We start from the raw sequence: 21,133 nt of genomic DNA on the forward strand, positions 1-21,133 counted from the left end.
CAATGGTAGGACATATAAAAGGTGTTGCTGCTTCTTTTAAAGAAAGTTCTACTACACATAAGAATACGAACTTGTTCCTGCCAATTGCTTCATTTAGGTGCAGAAGCAGGTATGTAAACCTCAAGATATCTTGATGCTACAGAATACGCAATGGACCTTTACAACTGTCTACAAAAAAGTTCAGAAAGACAGTCTACTTTTAAACTTTGTCAAAATATATATGGTGCTAAACCACATAAAATACTGCATTGCATTTGTACAAGATGTCTCTCTTTGATCCAGTCAATAGAATGAATAACTGCACAGTGGGAACCGCAAATAAAATTTTTCCATGAGGAATCTTCAAAAAATATAAACAACTCTCGCTTAAGTAGAGTACATCCTGTTCTACATGATCCAGTTACTAAGCTATATCTCCTTTTTTGCATAACACTCTTTCGTTACTTACTTAAGCGAATGCATCCCTTCAGAAAGAAGAGCCAGTAATCCATAAACTTCGCAGCACCCGAAATACCTTATTTGATTGTGAGGTTCGCAAACCTTCTGCAGTACCGATAGCTACTTCCGTTTGTCTGTTGGAACTTTCAAAAAAAAAAAAAAAAAAAAAAATCAGAAAATGGATAAAAAAAGTTGTCGTTGATGGAGACACTAGAAGCTTCATCTCGAAATACAAGTTTTGAAAAACCTATTATTATAAAATTTTATGAAGATATTAAAAGCTTTTTCGTGAGTTCTTGTAGTTACAGTAAAGAAAAATTTCCACTACAGGATGAATTCTTAAAAAATGTAGAAGTTGTCGATATTGGATCTAGAAAAATAAATATTTTTCATCAGTTGCAAAGTTGAATGAGCTATTTCCTGACGTCTTGAGTGAATACGAAAAACACACACACGCTTGCGCGCGCACGCAATAGAATCAGTGTTTCCAAAATAACAGTTTGATGACTTTCCACTTAACCTGATTTTTTCTTAATTTGCACTTGTTTTTATTCCTGGAAAATCTTCTTTATTTGCGGTCAGAAAGCGGCTGAGGTACGGCGCTTAGAGGCCTAAATCAGACTTCTTATTTCTAAAATATTACGGGGGGAGGACTCCAGGACACTCCTCCATATCTGTCATGTAATTAGGCCTACTGACAACCTCTTGTCAAGGTTGACGGCTACGAAGGGGGATGGGAAACTGTTTGGACAAGAAAGTAATTGGAAAGTATTACTTTGGTGCAGTAAATTTACGTTAAATTGAAGTAAGACAACAAATAGTCTGAAGAAGAGGAAGCCACCAGGAGAAAATCAGATAACGTCAGATATGATCAAGGTGCGAGATGAAGCCCCCATAAAGAGTTGATATGGAAGAAGGAAGAGATACTAACTGAATGTAAGCTATCTGTCATTGTACCAATCCATAAGAATAAAAGCAAACGCGACTGTAATAACTATAGAGGATCTCACTGCTGAATTCCAGCTTCAATGTCTTACTCTTGAAAGTACTGGAAAAACTTAAGACCTGCTCTGTGGAAATAGAAAGGTATTACCAAGCAGGTTTCAGATCAGGAAGATCTACAACTGACCAAATTTTAACATGTAGATAGGTATGGGAAAAGTACTGGGAATTTTACAAACCAGTATTCGCCACAATCGTATATTTTCCAGAAACTTTGGATGGCATAAATAAAGTGAGCCTCTGCAGTATCCTCAGAGTTTAGAGTATCTGACAAATTAATCAGTCTGGTTAAAGTGTGTATAACGGAGACGAAAGCAAAATATCAAAGGGCGTGGAAGTATGAACTGGGGTACGATAATGTGACACATTTCATCCATATTATTTAACATTTTACTTTAAAAGATATGTTGTTGTTGTTGTTGTTGTCTTCAGTCCTGAGACTGATGCAGCTCTCCATGCTACTCTATCCTGTGCAAGCTTCTTCATCCCCCAGTACCTACTGCAACCTACATCCTTCTGAATCTGCTTAGTGTATTCATCTCATGGTCTCCCTCTACAATTTTTACCCTCCACGCTGCCCTCCAATGCTAAATTTGTGATCTCTTGATGCCTTAAAACATGTCCTACCACCCGATCCCTTCTTCTAGTCAAGTTGTGCCACAAACTGCTCTTCTCCCCAATTCTATTCAATACCTCCTCATTAGTTATATGATCTACCCATCTAATCTTCAGCATTCTTCTGTAGCACCACATTTCGAAAGCTTCTATTCTCTTCTTTCCCAAACTATTTATCGTCCATGTTTCACTTCCATACATGGCTACACTCCATACAAATACTTTCAGAAACGACTTCCTGACACTTATATCAATACTCGATGTTAACAAATTTCTCTTCTTCAGAAACGCTTTCCTTGCCATTGCCAGTCTACATTTTATATCCTCTCTACTTCGACCATCATCAGTTATTTTACTCCCTAAATAGCAAAACTCCTTTAGTACTTTAAGTGTCTCATTTCCTAATCTAATTCCCTCAACATCACCCGCTTTAATTTGACTACATTCCATTATCCTCGTTTTGCTTTTGTTGATGTTCATCTTATATCCTCCTTTCAAGACACTGTCCATTCCGTTCAACTGCTCTTCCAAGTCCTTCGCTGTCTCTGACAGAATTACAATGTCATCGGCGAACCTCAAAAGTTTTTATTTCTTCTCCGTGGATTTTAATACCTATTCCGAATTTTTCTTTTATTTCCTTCACTGCTTGCTCAGTATACAGATTGAATAAGAAGATATATGTGGGATGAAAAGAACAGGAAAGAGCACCAATCTAAACGGAAATATGCAAGTGCTAGCATATACACTCCTGGAAATTGAAATAAGAACACCGTGAATTCATTGTCCCAGGAAGGGGAAACTTTATTGACACATTCCTGGGGTCAGATACATCACATGATCACACTGACAGGACCACAGGCACATAGACACAGGCAACAGAGCACGCACAATGTCGGCACTAGTACAGGGTATATCCACCTTTCGCAGCAATGCAGGCTGCTATTCTCCCATGTAGACGATCGTAGAGATGCTGGATGTAGTCCTGTGGAACGGCTTGCCATGCCATTTCCACCTGGCGCCTCAGTTGGACCAGCGTTCGTGCTGGACGTGCAGACCGCGTGAGACGATGCTTCATCCAGTCCCAAACATGCTCAATGGGGGACAGATCCGGAGATCTTGCTGGCCAGGGTAGTTGACTTACACCTTCTAGAGCACGTTGGATGGCACGGGATACATGCGGACGTGCATTGTCCTGTTGGAACAGCAAGTTCCCTTGCCGGTCTAGGAATGGTAGAGCGATGGGTTCGATGACGGTTTGGATGTACCGTGCGCTATTCAGTGTCCCCTCGACGATCACCAGAGGTGTACGGCCAGTGTAGGAGATTGCTCCCCACACCATGATGCCGGGTGTTGGCCCTGTGTGCCTCGGTCGTATGCAGTCCTGATTGTGGCGCTCACCTGCACGGCGCCAAACACGCATACGACCATCATTGGCACCAAGGCAGAAGCGACTCTCATCGCTGAAGACGACACGACTCCATTCGTCCCTCCATTCACGCCTGTCGCGACACCACTGGAGGCGGGCTGCACGATGTTGGGGCGTGAGCGGAAGACGGCCTAACGGTGTGCGGGACCGTAGGCCAGCTTCATGGAGACGGTTGCGAATGGTCCTCGCCGATACCCCAGGAGCAACAGTGTCCCTAATTTGCTGGGAAGTGGCGGTGCGGTCCCCTACGGCACTGCGTAGGATCCTACGGTCTTGGCGTGCATCCGTGCGTCGCTGCGGTCCGGTCCCAGGTCGACGGGCACCTTCCGCCGACCACTGGCGACAATATCGATGTACTGTGGAGACCTCACGACCCACGTGTTGAGCAATTCGGCGGTACGTCCACCCGGCCTCCCGCATGCACAAATGCTGCGCAGCTAGCGCCATTCGACGGCCAACACCGCGGTTCCTGGTGTGTCCGCTGTGCCGTGCGTGTGATCATTGCTTGTACAGCCCTCTCGCAGTGTCCGGAGCAAGAATGGTGGGTCTGACACACCGGTGTCAATGTGTTCTTTTTTCCATTTCCAGGAGTGTACATATGATACAATTAGAGTCAAGAGAAGAAATAACAAAAATGGTAGATGATCCGAGCAGTAGTGCCACGGCTTAAAATTAAACCTAGAAAAGATCGAATTGATGGAACTAGCTAAAAGGATGAAGAACAATGCGCCTGGAAATTTAGAGATGGGATATATGAAGCTGAAGATAGTTGATAACTTTAAATACAATGCTAGGAAACAAAAATAGAAAACCCTTTTAGAAGTTTCCATTTCATTCAAGATTTATTGTTGCAATAGAGCCTATGGAGTACATGAGATAATTACATTTTGAAATACCCATATCAGTACGTGGTGTAACCTCCATGGGCAGCAACGGAGTTGCTGACTCTGGCACCCAGACAATCTTACAGATGGTGAATACTATCCTGGGACACATTACGCCATGCCGTTCTGTAAGAGTTGTTGACTGGCGAGTCACATCGTATCCAGGCACTGATGAGTCTGCTATTGAGTGCCCTATACATGTCACCACCAGCCATCATATCCACATATGCTCGATTGGAGACAAGTCTGAAGTTGGTGCTGATCAGGGAAGTTGCTGCACGTCTTGCAGAGCACACTGCGTTTCATGAGCAGCATGTGCGAGCATTATCTTGTTGGAGCAACGCAGCATCTTGCTGTTGCAAGAATGGAAAAAGAACGGGTCTAACAACATTCTGCTCGTACCAAGCGCTGGTTAATGCTCCATCCAGAAACATCAAAGGTGAATGAGAGTTGCAGCTTGCCGCAACCCAGACCATAAGACCTGGGTGCGGCCAGATGCACAATACGGGAGAGTGCTCACCAGGTCTATGTCGTATGTACAAAAGACTATCACTTGCATGCACGCAGAATCTGATTTCATTGCTGAGGCCATGGGGCGCCATTCCATCTTCCAAGTGATCCTCTGATAGCACCAGCCGATCCATGAATGCCGATTCTGTTGCGTGAGTGGAAGAAGGGCTATACTTCGTACGCCGAGAGAAGAGCTCTGACAGCTGGCAGCGCAGTTACCAGTATTCGACACGGACGGGCAGCGAAGCATCAGCGGTTGCCCAGCACTATGGTAACACTTGGGCGTTACCACGGTAATGTAAACAAAAGCTCACGATATGACTGGCCGTCGTGGATGCGCGATGCATGTGCGCTACGCCAAGGTCGCGTCAAATGCCAGAGCTCTTCTCCCGCCATACGAACTGTTGAGGTGTGTGTGGCCATAGTCCCACTGTTAACAGCCGGTTCGCAGCAGCTCGTGCTGACACGTATGTGCTCACAAGCCCTGCTATCTGTGCTGCGGTAGCTGTACAATCTGCCTCTGTTGCCCTTACAATGCGACAATCCTGGCAGGCGTCTGTGGTCCTTGGAGGCTCAGAACATCGTCTAGGGAGTGAGAATGCCCACGTGACCACTGATACCAGCACCATTGCCCAACTGATGCAGCGCGTCCTACTTGTGTGACAAGTCTCCGAAAGGATCAACATGCCACTCGGAAGGCCACAATTTGACTTCTATCAAACACGCTCAGTTGGCCGTAGGAATCACGAATACGTCTTCGTGGCATGGTTCCCTGCATGCTTCACACATCTGCCACATACAGATGGCGCTCTGGTAGCTATACCACGACGCTATCTGTTGCGGACGATGTTGAAGCCATTATCAATACATCTATTTTCCTATAATGTGGCATACACAGTCATCGGACCAAAACCGACCTTGTCTTTTTAAGTGTGCTATTTTTATCGGCAGTGTGCTTTAGACAACTGTTCGGCTAGATGAATAATGCCCAGCTAGCAGTAAGCTTCCAAAACACGTCATAGCCTAAGACCAGTCACGAAACCAAAGGTAATCTCAACGAAAGTTAAAATGAAGGCATGTAATACAATGACTGCTCCAGTGCTGTTATATTATATAGAAACTATGAATACCCCCAAAAGCGACAGACAAAAAAAAACTGATGGCGTTTGAGGCAAAAATCATGAATAAGACTTAAGGGCCAGTGAAGCAAGAAACAGGGTGGAGGTGTCTGAAAACTGGAGAAATATACACTATGAAGAACCAGCTCAATATTGTACAAAAGGTAAAGTTAAGTGACTAAAATAGGCTGAACATGTTGCGAAGATGACAGATAACGATATTCCGAAAATAGTGTTGGCAGGTAGGCCAGAGTAAAAGCGCCGCCTGAGCAGACCATGAACACGATGGGAGAATGGATTACGGAAAGAACAGCAACAACTAGGATTCACAGGAAACAGAATGGAAACCGCACAGGGCAGGATATGATAGAGGCAGTTTTTACAGTTGGCACATATCTACAATGTGGGAGCTCGTCAGTTATTTATTTATTAATAATAATTATTATCATTATTTCAGACCAGCCAAAGTGGCTTGTTAACGGGGTTTTATAAATGATCGATCCCAAATTCATGTGCTGTAAGCAAAACGTTAAATATTTATTTTGTGCCAGCCTGAAATACGAGTGTTCCCGTCGTTATCGTACTATGCCATAACTGACTCTATTTAGTCCGAGAAAACAGAGAAAGTGATCTACAGTACTCTAACGGCGAAATGTGTAGGTCAGAAGAGAAAGACAAAAGGAAAGACAAATAAATATTTCTGTCTTAAATAAAATAAATACTGGTAATCTTACGATGTTTTCAGTTTTGACAGTATCAGACAGTATACAAAGACAACAAATCTTTTTTCAAGGCCACGAACACGTTTGAAAAAGGAAAAATTTAGAGATCAAAATCAGATAACGAAACGTTTTTCAGAAATTTTATTTTACAGAGAATTTTGAAAAAAAAAGAAATATAATTTAACGCCGGTCCAATTGCGGCTATAATCCGATAACTTTTGACGTTGCTCCTGCAACGAAATTCTCAGAGTATTATAAAAATCTTTTTCGTTACTAAGATTGAAATTTCTCCAGGAAGTACTGAGGTTTTAATATCCCTTAGTACATGTACAGTAAATGATAACACAGGTCTGCGACTAAAAAAATTGAAGAGGACTTTTTAACATTTTCTTATAGATTTTGACCTCCCAAAAACAGGAGAAATATTCAAAAAATTCTATCACATAGGTTTTTATGTATATTGCAGTATTTATATTCATTAGCAATGAACTTATGTGTTTTTTAATTTAATAATTGTTAAAAGTTATATCAATAATTGATAAAATAAACTTAAATTTTTTAAAAAATTACAATATTAACTATTCTTTGTTACCACTTACAGGTTTTACCGTGAACTCCTGGGCGCCAGAATCAAATGTAAATGTCTTATTGTTCAGTTTTATCGTTTTGCGACAAGTAAAATGACGATTTGTATCTCGCATGAAGTGAAGAGAAACTCTCAGTAGACATATTGCGATTAAAGTGAACAGTGCTGTTGTTTCTTTCTAGTCATGGCTACAAGAGGTTGTGTTATTTCTCCAAACAGTTTTTGTTATATGTGTGGTGAATACACTATTAAAAATCAACAGAGAAAGATAAGTAATTTTGTGAGGAAAGTTTATTTTGATTACTTTAAATTAATACTTTGTGATCAAGATAAACCATGGGCCCCACATAAGGTGTGTAGAAGGTGTCACGCGGATCTTCGTTTGTGGTTTAAGGGTAAGAAACATGCATTTAAATTTGGTATTCCTATTATATGGCGTGAGCAGAAAAACCATACCACTGATTGCTACTTCTGTTCAGTTGACGTAAAGGGAGTCAATTCAAAAAAACAAAAGAAGAACAAGTTATCCTAACCTTGACTCAGCTATACGTTCTGTGGCCCATAGCTCTGAAATACCTATCCAACAGCCACCTTCCAGTTTGGATGAATACCCGAGTGAGTTGGAGGACGAAGTTACATTACCTCCTCAAGGTGAATCAAGCTCAGATTTTTCTTCAGACGAAGATGAAAGCTCTCAACTATTTTCTCAAAGTGAGCTCATTGATCTCGTAAGAGATTTAGGTCTTTCAAAAAATACAAACGAACTGTTAGGTTCCAGATTAAAAAATAAAAACCTTTTATCATCTGGCACCTCATTTTCATGGTAGACACACCAGTTTTCCTCAAAAGAAGGAAATTTAGTTTTTTGCAATGATGTGGAAGGACTCATGCATTGCTTTGATATGCAGTATGACTCATCTGAATGGCGCCTATTCATTGTTTCATCCAAAACTAGCCTTAAAGTAGTATTATTGCACAATGGAAATAAATATGGATCGCTTCCGATGGGACATTCTGTGCATATCGGCGAAACCTATAACGGTTTGGCCATTATCCTGGAAAAAATCAAATATCAGGACCATCAATGGATGGTTTGTGGGGACTTCAAAATACGATGCTTTTGGGTCAGCAGACTGGCTATACTAAATACCCATGCTTCTTATGCTTGTGAGATAGTAGAGTCAGAGAACAGCACTGGACTAAAAGTGATTGGCCACCTCGAGAAACTTTAAAACCTGGAGAGAAAAATGTTATCAATAATACTTTGGTACCACTAGAAAAGGTTTTGTCCCCTCTCCATATCAAACCGGGGTTAATGAAGCAATCTGTAAAATCGCTGCAAAAGAATGGGGTCTGTTTTAAATATCTATGTACAAAACTCTCGAAGCTGTCAGCAGCAAAGAAGAGGGTGTTTTCACTGGCCCCGAGATAAGAAAACTTTTAAACGACACCCTCTTTGGAGAAAGTGTGAATCGAGAAAGAAAAAGAAGCTAGGGTATCGTTCAAGGATGTAGTGCGAAAGTTTTCGGACAATACTAAGGTGCCTGAGTACAAAACCATTGTTCAACGGATGCTATTAGGCTTTCCTGAAAACCTGGGAGCTTACAGTGAAGAACAGGGGGAGCGCTTTCACGAGGATGTCCGTGATATCGAGAGACGGTACCAAGGAAGATGGGGTGTCTTCTGTTGGATGCTTAAGCGGAAAGCCGCCCGTGGTGGCCGAGCGATTCTAGGCGCTACAGTCTGGAACCGCGCGACCGCTACGGTCGCAGGTTCGAATCCTGCCTAGGGCATGGATGTATGTGATGTCTTAGGTTAGTTAGGTTTAAGTAGTTCTAAGTTCTAGGGGACTGATGACCCCAGAAGTTAAGTCCTATAGTACTCAGAGCCATTTGAAATCGGAAAAAGACTCTGAAAAGACACTGAAGCGTGGGGGGGGGGGGGGGGGGGGGGGGGGGGGGGGGGGGTGTCATTACACGGCTGAGACAAAAAGATAGAAGATAGTTGCCACAGTGGCGTCACACCAATTCCTCATCTCTCAAAAAGTTCAAAGTATAATATTGTTATTATATGTCTCAGAATAATGTTTCATTGGTTGTAAAAAAATATTATATTTGATAATTTCGAATAAAAGAGTGCTTTTACGTATTTTGCAAAAACAAAAAACTTATGTAATAGAAAAAAATCGACATCACTTCTTAAATCAGCGCAGTCTAAAACATATAAGTCAGTAAAAATATCTCATGTAGCTGACTTTTTATTTTTGTTTCTTGCAGACCTATATAATTTGAGCCATAAGTCGAAGTACATCAGAATTCGCTGTACTAGGCGTACCTAATTAATGTGTTTCGTTTTCAGTTGGACGGATAATTCCGGCTCAGCATTTACTTCTTTAAATTTCAGATAGTAACACCAATTAATGTATGCTCTGAATATAAAAATTAATCTTTGGGGATAGGCCGAACATGCACTACTGCTCAGTAATTTACTGAGTAAATTACTAACAGTTTTGGGCTTAAATTGAGAATTATAGTGTTTGAAACTCTAATAAAGTTTTAGAGAGCAGTTAAAAATATGCTCCTGAGTGTAAGATATGTTAATGTCATTTTAATAATATACAGTTAATAACTAGGTCAGATAATGGCCTTAACCTGGGAGAAGATATGTGGGAAAGCCATAGGAGAGATGGAGTACCATGACAGGTGATTTGTCTAATAGATGAAGTGAAGAAGAAGATGAAGAAATGCATTGCCAAGTATGCGAGTGCAGACACATTGGACAGTGTGTTCATGGGCATCTACAAGCACGATAACTTCATTCTGTCATGTCTCTACATCTTAATGTGCTGATTCCATACAACCGGCAGGCATATACACAACACTTCACGGCCATGTTTACGAGGCATGACCTGAAACTATAGGGAACTGTGACCACAACGAACTGTGGTTTCTTGTTTTTTGAGAGTTGGCAACATTGAGTGGTTGTCGAGGATGCCCTCACAAGAGCGCGCATCGCAGGTACTGAACAAAAAGACTGTGTATAAGTGGTTTACGGAGTTTAGTGGAGGCACAACAAATGTTCATGCCGAATAGTGGAGCGGTAGACACATTTTGACTGTTGGTTCGGTCCAAAAAATCGAGGAAACTGTTTGTGAAGACCGCCTATTGACAGTGGATGAAATTTCAGCCACGTTTCCTCAATTCTCCTGAACTCTCTTATACAAGATACATAAACGTTGTACCAGAGATTGTGTGCAAGATGGGTCTCAAGACAGCTGACAGAGCAGCACAAGACAGATCAGGTCAATAGCGCTTGCGAGGTTCCTGAGCAACTTGAACTGGCATGTGAAGATTTTCTGAGCTCTATTGTGACTGGAGATGAAGCGTGGGGGGTGGGGGGTCATTACACGGCTGAGACAAAAAGATAGAAGATAGTCGCCACAATGGCGTCACACCAATTCCTCATCTCTCAAAAAGTTCAAAACCATAATTTCGGCCAAAAAACCATGGCCTCGTTGTTTCCGGACCGAAAAGACATCGTTTTTGTCGAATTTCTGCCATTTCTGCCTTAGAGGGAGATCGTCAATGCACACCATAAAAAACTGAAAAGGTGTATTCAAAATAAAACGAGGGGAATGCTGAGAAGAGGAGCGTGCTTGTTGCATGGCAACGTCCGTCCTCACACAACCTTAGCCATCAAGAAGCTCTTGGACTCATTTGGCATTTGGCTGACTTGGCGCCTTCAGAATTTCGTCTTTTAACCTCCTTGATATGCACACATGAGTGGAATTAAATTTTCAAGCGATGGGCTGGTGAAGAAAGAGATTCTGAAGTGAGGGAAGCAGTTGGCGGGAGAGTTATTTGAGGAGGGCACACAGAAGCTTAAGGCATGGTAGCCACACGCACTGAGCGCTATGGTGATTATGTGGACAAACAGTCAACAAGTATATCAACAATTACTATAATTTTTTACAAATGCACTTTTCTAAAAAATAGAAAAATCTAGTACTATTACTTTCTGAATATGCCTCGTATGTCAGCGGTGGAGTGTCACATGATCACCTGGTGACAGTTCCACGCCATTTACACTTCCATAGCTCTTCAAAAATGTTCAAATGTGTATGAAATCTTATGGGACTTAACTGCTAAGGTCATCAGTCCCTAAGCTTACACACTACTTAACCTAAATTATCCTAAGGACAAACACACACACCCATGCCCAAGGGAGGACGCGAACCTCCGCTGGGGCCAGCCGCACAGTCCATGACTGCCACAGCGCTTCAAAGGGACCAGTGTGCTCATGTAATGGGGTGCGTAACATTTCGTCCGATGAATGCTGCACAAACATTACTTATTATTCTTGCCTTCCGTGATACTACTGAGTATGTAATTACTCTGTATTTTGATACTTTATAAAAAAAAGTACTATGCCGATCTTTAAATAGGCACCATAATCAAGATCACAGTGAGCTAGTCCTAAGTCACAGTTGTCTATAGTTAAATGTCCACCAGCAGTGTTTCCGTTTAACCTTCTGCGGTAATAAACAACAGGTATTAATATGGCATTCCCCACAGCAAGTCACGCCACAGCGGTTGGGAAAAATCGGTTTGTAATCATCCTGAGGCTACAAACGGCATGAAGAGCAAAATGGTGTTTCTTTTAAACCGTCCTGGACCCAAAAACCTTATAACAAGCAAAATGAAATCGTTTTTTTGTCGCGAGACTGGCGCAAGACAGGTTCAGTATGCTGTCCACCATTTTCTGGCAACTTGACATAGAGATACAGTACGTTCCAAAACAGATCGGAGATTTTGTATGGGCAGCAATGCAGGGTGTTTCGTGGGATGTTATGCCCTGAGCTCGCAGGCATGTCCAACATTCGAGCAATTCCCCATTCACTGTTTGATGCACACCGCTGCTCGATCCCTGCTGCAATGCTGTGGCCATATCTTCGACAGATGTCGAGTCAACTACTTTCCTCCCTCAGTCACATTGCACTTCAAAAGAACCTGTCTTTTCGAATTCTGTAATCATTTTCTCCACACCCTTAGCAGAAATCGGACCAATGCCTTTTTCCGTACCCTTGAGTGTCCGGAACTTCTGCAGGGCTACTGGCGCACAGCCACCGTTTCGTAAAAGATCTTTACCAGCAGCGCGCGATTCTTTATGGAGACAAGTCATTTTGGGGGCCAACCACTTGCGGCGCATCTGTTGGTGTGCATATCCTGTCGTTTACAGCGTCCTGAATTGGTAATTTTTTTCTTCCATGACGTTTCGCCCTGCTTCAGTAATGTGCTGTTAAAATTTGACATCATTCTGAGCACTTGTTCTATTTCTGGAGCGTCTTGAAACTGGAACTTCAATCATGGATACGTTGTATAAGTTGTGGAGACAAAGTTAGCACCTTGTACACAGCGTTGGTAATGGGGCTGTACCGATACACAGAACAAAATATTAAATCGTGCGACGACAAGTCAGACACAAAACAAAGTAAAATGAAAATTGTAAAAAAAACTCTGAAAATGCGCGTGTAATTAGCTGTCATAACGGTAATTTATAATGAAATGGAATAATGATACAAACACACTCCATAAGATAACTGTGCAGGGTCTTCGTGGTAATTAATTGTTCTTTTACTCGCTGACGAAAGAAATTAAGAAGACCAGCGTTATTACTCACTCTCTGATCTAGTCTCGAAGCTAACGCACGCTACCACGGCCATTTCGCATTGTAAGTTGTAAATTTTAATAATATATGGTAATTTATGCTCATCGTGCATTTTTCCTTCATATGGCTAGTGACCTTCACGTAGAAGAAAAAATATCATTTGTAAAGTTTTCAGTACGCTGGCTCATTAACGAGAACGGCCGAACAAGCGACCATTCTTGGCAGACATCTTGCGTAGGAATAATTTCATTGCATTCCGTCATCAACGGACGCTTTAGTACCATAATTATTAAGGCAAAGAAAGTGAATATATTAATTTATGTTGTATTAAGGTAAAAACTAGGAACTTTCAGTTAAGTTCAGATATTGTCCGCTTCTCGGCAAGACGAAGATTATTACGCTAAAAAAAAAAAGGGAAATATTTTCTTTCGTTACAGGGTTTCTTTTAATTAAATTTCGCTATAGTAAAGATATCCTCCATCAATTTTAAGGTGACAACACGAAATACAATCTCTGAGATTATATTTACTTTTTTTTCAGTATGAACGCTTCACATAGACATCAGTTTTAACAAATTCTAAAAGCGCCTCACGCAATCCTATATTAACAAGGCGGTGAGTCGCGCGCTGTTAAATTATCAGAGCTCAGAGAACTATTTTACTAAGGTATAGATTCAGGTCCCACATATTACCATGATTCTTTCTTGTGTCCGCTCCGCCAAATAAGTGCTCTATTCACGCTCTTGCCGGGCGTTAATATCAGTAAAGTTGCGACTGCTGATCTAGTCGTTATGGTTTTTTCACTTTCGTGCGCTTTCATCTCCCCTCTTACTAGCGGTCTGCGTTGTTCCTCTTTTCTTTCATATTGCACAAAGCGCCTGCCTTTGACGCATGCGTCAAGTGCAAGCAACATTGCCTCCACATTGGTTTAGTGTTCAGTGCGCTTTCAGCAGTTTGATGTTGTGATGCATTACTCGTAACACTTCGAACTAATTGTCTCATTACTAACAAGACAGGAAACAACGGAAGAAACACGTGCGTAGTTTCCAGACAACGCATCAGCTGAAAAACAGCAATAGGAGGCTGCCGTAGGAACTAGAGTTACTCTATGGTTTGTTTCGGAATATAAAACGATGATAAAATGGAAACTTCCATAAGTTACTTAATATTGCAGAATTGACCATTACTGACAGAAATTATCATCCCGACAGGTGACAACGGCTGGAATTATAAGAGAACGCTGTTTTCGCTGAGGTTTCTGGCTAAAGGCGATTTGCTGACGTCTCTTTGGTGCTTATTCACGAAGCCAAAGATTTCCATCATTCCATCTCTGGAAGGCACCCGTGGGTCGTCTTCACCTGCACCACCACCACCACCATCGCCAACGATGACATCAACGATCATCATCATCAATAAGACTGTGACCGAGCGAGGGGGCGCAGTGGTTAACCACCGGACTCGCATTCGGGAGGACGACGGTTCAATCCCGCGTCCGGCCATCCTAATTTAGGTTTTCCTTGATTTCCCTAAATTGCTCCGGGCAAATGCCGGGATGGTTCCTTTCAAAGGGCACGGCCGACTTCCTTCCCCGTCCTTCCCTAATCCGATGAGACCGATGACCTCACTGTCTGGTCTCCTTCCCCAAACCAACAAACAACCAACAACATCAATAACAACAATATCAACAGACCACATATAAGCCAGTGATTTAGAACGCACCTTCATCAATTCATAATTCGTAATTATGAGGTACAAAGTTTAACCTCTACATATTGCCAAGCTTGTTCATCTGAACGCCTAGATGTACCTTTTTCTGTATCACACAGTTCTCAATTGTTCCTGTTGCATCAGACAACAGGCAAAATTCCACACGACAATCGTCACATTGAGGATTCCTCTACCCACAATTGTCACGAACCTTGCTCTTCAGCCAAAATCTAATCCTATATTGGACGACTTTTTCAAGAAACAGACATTCTTCCTAACATTCCAAGAAGAGGAAGACAACTAGCCACAGTAACCGCACAAGTTGACTGACTCCACGACAGATGAACAGCGATTAAGTGACGTAAGAGCTGTATCAGAGATTTCTAAATTAAGTGGTTACATAAACCACTGTACAAGGGTCCTAGATCTCACTTTTTGATCTCAATTTTTGCTTATTTTGCTAGCTCGATTCTGAATTGCACCAGCTTTGATCTGATGTTAATTTAGCTAAGTGTTCAGCTTTAATTCTTATCGGGCGAATTAACGTTTAATCAGATTCCGGGATGTATAGGAATCATACAGAAGTATTATGTTCACAGACAACATTTTTTGTTTTTCCGTCGTAACTATCGATTAGTCGCTGAGATGACCAAATGTAAGTGCGTGTGTCAGTTACTTTGAAAATATATTGTTAAATTGATATTTTATTTGATTTAAAATACCACTCCTTTCCTTGCAAGATTAGCAACTGTGAAATAATTAAATGCGGAAGATTTTCTTTTTTCCTAAGCGCTATTTCATGCGCAGCTATCTTTTTGTCTTCAAATTCCGATAATACTTGCAATCATTTTTACATTAACATGTCCAATTACAAATTACACATTCTTTTCAGAAAGGGCAGATGATTAAAACTCACGGTCATTTTAGATATTACCAAAAGACCTGCTTTCCAAGCTAACTGTGAGCCATACCTATTTTTAAGTTGCTACTGAAATTGTTTAATAATTTACGTAAGAGCATTAACGATAGAATCATGAAAAGTGTCCCCAGTTTTCTTTAACGTTGCCGTCATTGCTAATTACTTCAAGTCAGCATTTACAGAAAGCTAATAGTTTCATTTCTCAGTTATTTTACATTACTGTGACGTTAAACGTCCACTCCCAACTTTCTGCCAGGAGCTGCGTTTTGTCGTTTGCGATCTTGAGCATGACCTATATGATGAATCATTCGGCGAGCTGATTGGATTGCATTTATGTATCCATGAGCCTTTCCAATGCTGTACAAGATGCGGAATACTGGCCTTTGGCGTTCTCCGATCACATTCGTGGCAGTCGGTTTGCTTCGTACAAAGGCGCACGCCTGTGTATTATCACCGTTCCGTAGGCAAACTTTTTTCCGTAAAGGCTCTCACCGTCCCGTCTCACAGTGGGATAAATGTATTAACAGTTATGTCGATTACTTTTGAAATAATAATCATTTTACCTACTTTTTCGCCTGTCTCGTTATCATTTGACTGACTCTTTTATAAAAACCTGCCGTACATAAAAAGTGTGGTTGACCGCATGTAATTGCTGGGGGGGGGGGGGGGGGGGGGGGAGCAAGGCAGTAAATTAAAGTGTCATTTATAACGGCACAACACCTGGCAAAATCGTGGCATGCTATGTAAATGTGGCGTGCGTCATCTAGCAGCATGCTACAAATGGCAACATCTAGCGGCCTATGTTGCAAGCGGCAGATTAATTTATACCAAAGTAATACAATACCAAAGTCTGGTCCCTTCAACCACCACAAACCAACAATACCAAAAGTATCATAATAATGTATATTAATTTATGAAAATAAATACATTATTGGGGCATAACGGTAGTCTGCACATGTACCCTTAATGCTGTAGCACCTTCCCTTTAGCTAGTGAAATACCGAGATACTTACAACTGTGCTGGCCATTGCTGCACGTGGCTCCGTCACATCGAGAATGAATTTTAACGATTCATACGCGAACCATTTTCTGTCTTCCAAATTAGTCGCTGAGTCGCTTTTCGTACTGGTCACACGGGAATGTTCTCGATGAAAAGCACTTCGCAGGTTCTTTATCTTCTTCTTCACAGTGCTCTCCTCAATTTCGTACTTCATTCCGAGTTTCCGTATAACGTCCTTTTTTATACGGTTATTTTTGTAATTTGTGTCACGCACGTCCCACAACACTTTGCATTGTCTGTAGTCCTCGATAAATGCAAGATACTTTTCACTGGACCATTTCATGTTTGAAATGTAGCGCTGCCGCACGGCAATCCACTGAACTCCGGAGCTAGTCACGCCACACTGCGGCAACTAGCTACATTGCGTACGGTATTGCTTTTGTCGCATGAATCATGGCGACAGTGTGCGTCACTGCAGCATGCGCCACTGTCGCATACCGCAGTGTTGCAAAATGTTGCCCCGGTGTAAACGAGGCTACTGTTTCCCCCATTCCCAAAAACGAACACTGGGGAAAAATAGGATGAAAGATGGTTTAAGAATTAAGCGGGAGAGCTACGAGAATTCTTACCCCTTGAGTTTCTATCTTCTGCGTGCGAAAAGAGGCCTTTCCATCGGTCCATGTCTGTAAAAATGCACGCTGTTGCACAGTGTCATTTCGTCCAAGTAGCATCATAAAGAAATCAGAGTAGAGGTTTGATAAAAAAAGTAATACAAATAAATAATAATAATAATGATTATAAAATATCCAACATTCCAAATAACCTTCACTTTATGTCTTTTCCTTCTTTTTTTCCTTTCTAGAAACACTTACCCCCAAGTTATACACAGCACAACACTAACACCTCTTCCTCTTTCTGAGCTCAACATCTCACTCATTATGGAGGGATGCTGACTCAGTTTTTCAGGATAGCAAATGGGAAGTTGCGGTACAGAAAATGGTCCAGAGATCACCAGTGTGTGTGTGTGTGTGCGTGTGTGTGTGTGTGTGTGTGTGTGTGTGTGTGTGTGTGTGTGTGTGTGTGGTGTGTGTGTGTGTGTTTGTGGGTGGGTGGGTGGGTGGATGGATGTGTGTGGGTGTGTATGTAGTGAGTGAAGTGTTATGAAATAATGTGTGTATAGTGTGTGCAGAGACTGATAGTGAGATATGAGTGAACAATGTGGCATTACATTATTTAATAAGTTATTTGTAAAAAAAGTATTGTATACCAGGAGTAAATCTAATGATTGTCTCTAACTAGAAGACTGTGAATACACTCCGGGAAATTGAAATAAGAACACCGTGAATTCATTGTCCCAGGAAGGGGAAACTTTATTGACACATTCCTGGGGTCAGATACATCACACGATCACACTGACAGAACCACAGGCACAAAGACACAGGCAACAGAGCATGCACAATGTCGGCACTACTACAGTGTATATCCACCTTTCGAAGCAATGCAGGCTGCTATTCTCCCATGGAGACGATCGTAGAGATGCTGGATGTAGTCCTGTGGAACGGCTTGCCATGCCATTTCCACCTGGCGCCTCAGTTGGACCAGCGTTCGTGCTGGACGTGCAGACCGCGTGAGACGACGCTTCATCCAGTCCCAAACATGCTCAATGGGGGACAGATCCGGAGATCTTGCTGGCCAGGGTAGTTGACTTACACCTTCTAGAGCACGTTGGGTGGCACAGGATACATGCGGACGTGCATTGTCCTGTTGGAACAGCAAGTTCCCTTGCCGGTCTAGGAATGGTAGAACGATGGGTTCGATGACGGTTTGGATGTACCGTGCACTATTCAGTGTCCCCTCGACGATCACCAGAGGTGTACGGCCAGTGTAGGAGATCGCTCCCCACACCATGATGCCGGGTGTTGGCCCTGTGTGCCTCGGTCGTATGCAGTCCTGATTGTGGCGCTCACCTGCACGGCGCCAAACACGCATACGACCATCATTGGCACCAAGGCAGAAGCGACTCTCATCGCTGAAGACGACACGTCTCCATTCGTCCCTCCATTCACGCCTGTCGCGACACCACTGGAGGCGGGCTGCACGATGTTGGGGCGTGAGCGGAAGACGGCCTAACGGTGTGCGGGACCGTAGCCCAGCTTCATGGAGACGATTGCGAATGGTCCTCGCCGATACCCCAGGAGCAACAGTGTCCCTAATTTGCTGGGAAGTGGCGGTGCGGTCCCCTACGGCACTGCGTAGGATCGTACGGTCTTGGCGTGCATCCGTGCGTCGCTGCGGTCCGGTCCCAGGTCGACGGGCACGTGCACCTTCCGCCGACCACTGGCGACAACATCGATGTACTGTGGAGACCTCACGCCCCACGTGTTGAGCAATTCGGCGGTACGTCCTCCCGGCCTCCCGCATGCCAACTATACGCCCTCGCTCAAAGTCCGTCAACTGCACATACGGTTCACGCCCACGCTGTCGCGGCATGCTACCATTGTTAAAGACTGCGATGAAGCTCCGTATGCCACGGCAAACTGGCTGACACTGACGGCGGCGGTGCACAAATGCTGCGCAGCTAGCGCCATTTGACGGCCAACACCGCGGTTCCTGGTGTGTCCGCTGTGCCGTGCGTGTGATCATTGCTTGTACAGCCCTCTCGCAGTGTCCGGAGCAAGTATGGTGGGTCTGACACACCGGTGTCAATGTGTTCTTTTTTCCATTTCCAGGAGTGTATATGCGCATATGAATTAGCTTATTTTAAATTGATCTAAATTTCTGAATACTTTGACATGTCATATATCCCAGTAAAAAGAGATCTACGGATGAATAAAGCTACTACTACTACTACTACTGCTACTACTACCACTACAACTACTATTGCACAAGAGACAGCTACCGTTAACATGGCTTATGTGACGTCAGTGCGGTGGGCTCACACGCCTACGCAGCTCACTCATGTTGGACGAAGGAATCTGTCCTGCTACTTCGTTATTATAGATTGCGGAGCGCGTGATGACGCAAATACGCTATTTGATCGAGCGCTGCCGATCTCTGTCGCGGACGACTGGTGAGAGACTTGAGGGTGGAGATTGCGCTATTTACTTACCCCTCCAGGCTTCGCTCAAGCTTGGCTGGAACGATTTGCCGTGTAAATAAAATAAGAGTCTAGGATTAAGCCCTCATGGATGACTGTTAATACATTACGGGCGTTATTAGTCGTTGTATACTCTGTTCATCGAAGTTGAAAGACGAGAATAACTTTGAAAAATTTAGCTACCTTACTGATACATTGCGACACAGCGAATAAACTTGATTTCACTCAAAGTAAGTAGTGTAATGTTAATTTTGGTTGATGATCATGATGATGATGAAAAAGAGGAGAGGGTGAAATCCGGTGCTGGCACCTAGGCTACTCCTCGCGAATAGCACCAAGAGGGTCGCCAAACTTAAAGTTCCCATCCGACGGACGAATCACCACAAGTGTCCTGTGTTCTCACTCCATGAGACACTGCGCAAAGGTTTGGTTAAAAAAAAATGGCTCTGAGCACTATGGGACTTAACTTCTAAGGTCATCAGTCCCCTAGAACTTAGAACTAACTAAGGACATCACGCACATCCATGCCCGGGGCAGGATTCGAACCTGCGACCGTAGCGGGCGCGCGGTTCTAGACTGTAGCGCCTGGAACCGCTCCGCCACCCCGGCCGGCAGAGATTTGGTATTTAAACCAGCACACTGGCGCAAGGTCTGGTGATCAGAAACTTGACGCCACCAGTTCTCGTCCCCTTGCGGGCCAAATACTGGCAGTGAAATTTTTTTTCCACTACCAGGATTAAACCAGGCTTACCCCCGGTATGAGCGGCACTACCCATGTGTGCGCTAACGACCTCACGGAGGCAGATGGAAAGGGAAAGTAAAATTATAATAAAAACACAACTCCTGGAAAGGCATATTTTCCCAACTGTTTTTTACAACCCATTAGTCATTACAATGAACTAGCTTAGCTTGCGCTGGTTCGCTCGCGTATACTGTGTGGTCCAGACAGACTTTTTTTTATAATTTTCTTTAATCGAGTTTTTATGCTGTTCACTAGTTGTGACATCTTCTAAACAGTTCACTCTGATTAAGTCCACAGAAACAACGTCTTTTCCGAATGTACTTCTGACCAGAAACCGATTCTGGTAGTTCGAGGAGGAGGTCTTTCTTAATTCTGCCTTTTGAGTTATTGTGGTGCTATTTCCATAGAAACATTCATTCCCTAACACATGTTTTTTTAGATGTAAAAAACAAATTTTCTGAGATTTATTTTCAATCATGATTTTGTAAAGAAATATCTCCATAAAAGCTTTGTCCCATATTTAACCCCCTTGAGGGCTGAATTTCCAAAGACATTGAAATACGCATTTCTTTACTTCCAACTGAAAAGCCAAACACAAATTTTCTTCGTTTTAGCGTTAAAATGCATCCATAATGAAACATTTTCAAAAAATTTTCTTCCACTATTTTATCCCGTTAGTGGTTGAATTTTCAAAAATACTG

General features: G+C 42.7%; 1 protein-coding gene across 1 annotated transcript in view; it reads right to left on the reverse strand.

Annotated features, from left to right (window-relative positions):
- The window catches only part of LOC126278808 (uncharacterized), a 35,775-nt gene extending 18,968 nt beyond the window's left edge, over window positions 1–16,807 (reverse strand). Inside the window, exon 1 of the mRNA XM_049979082.1 lies at window positions 16,607–16,807. Within this exon, the coding sequence (XP_049835039.1) occupies window positions 16,607–16,807 (201 nt within the window). The remainder of the gene's footprint in view (window positions 1–16,606) is intronic.
- Window positions 16,808–21,133: the final 4,326 nt, after the last annotated feature.

This window comes from Schistocerca gregaria, chromosome 6 (genome assembly GCF_023897955.1).
Source record: "Schistocerca gregaria isolate iqSchGreg1 chromosome 6, iqSchGreg1.2, whole genome shotgun sequence".
Classification (NCBI taxonomy): domain Eukaryota; kingdom Metazoa; phylum Arthropoda; class Insecta; order Orthoptera; family Acrididae; genus Schistocerca; species Schistocerca gregaria.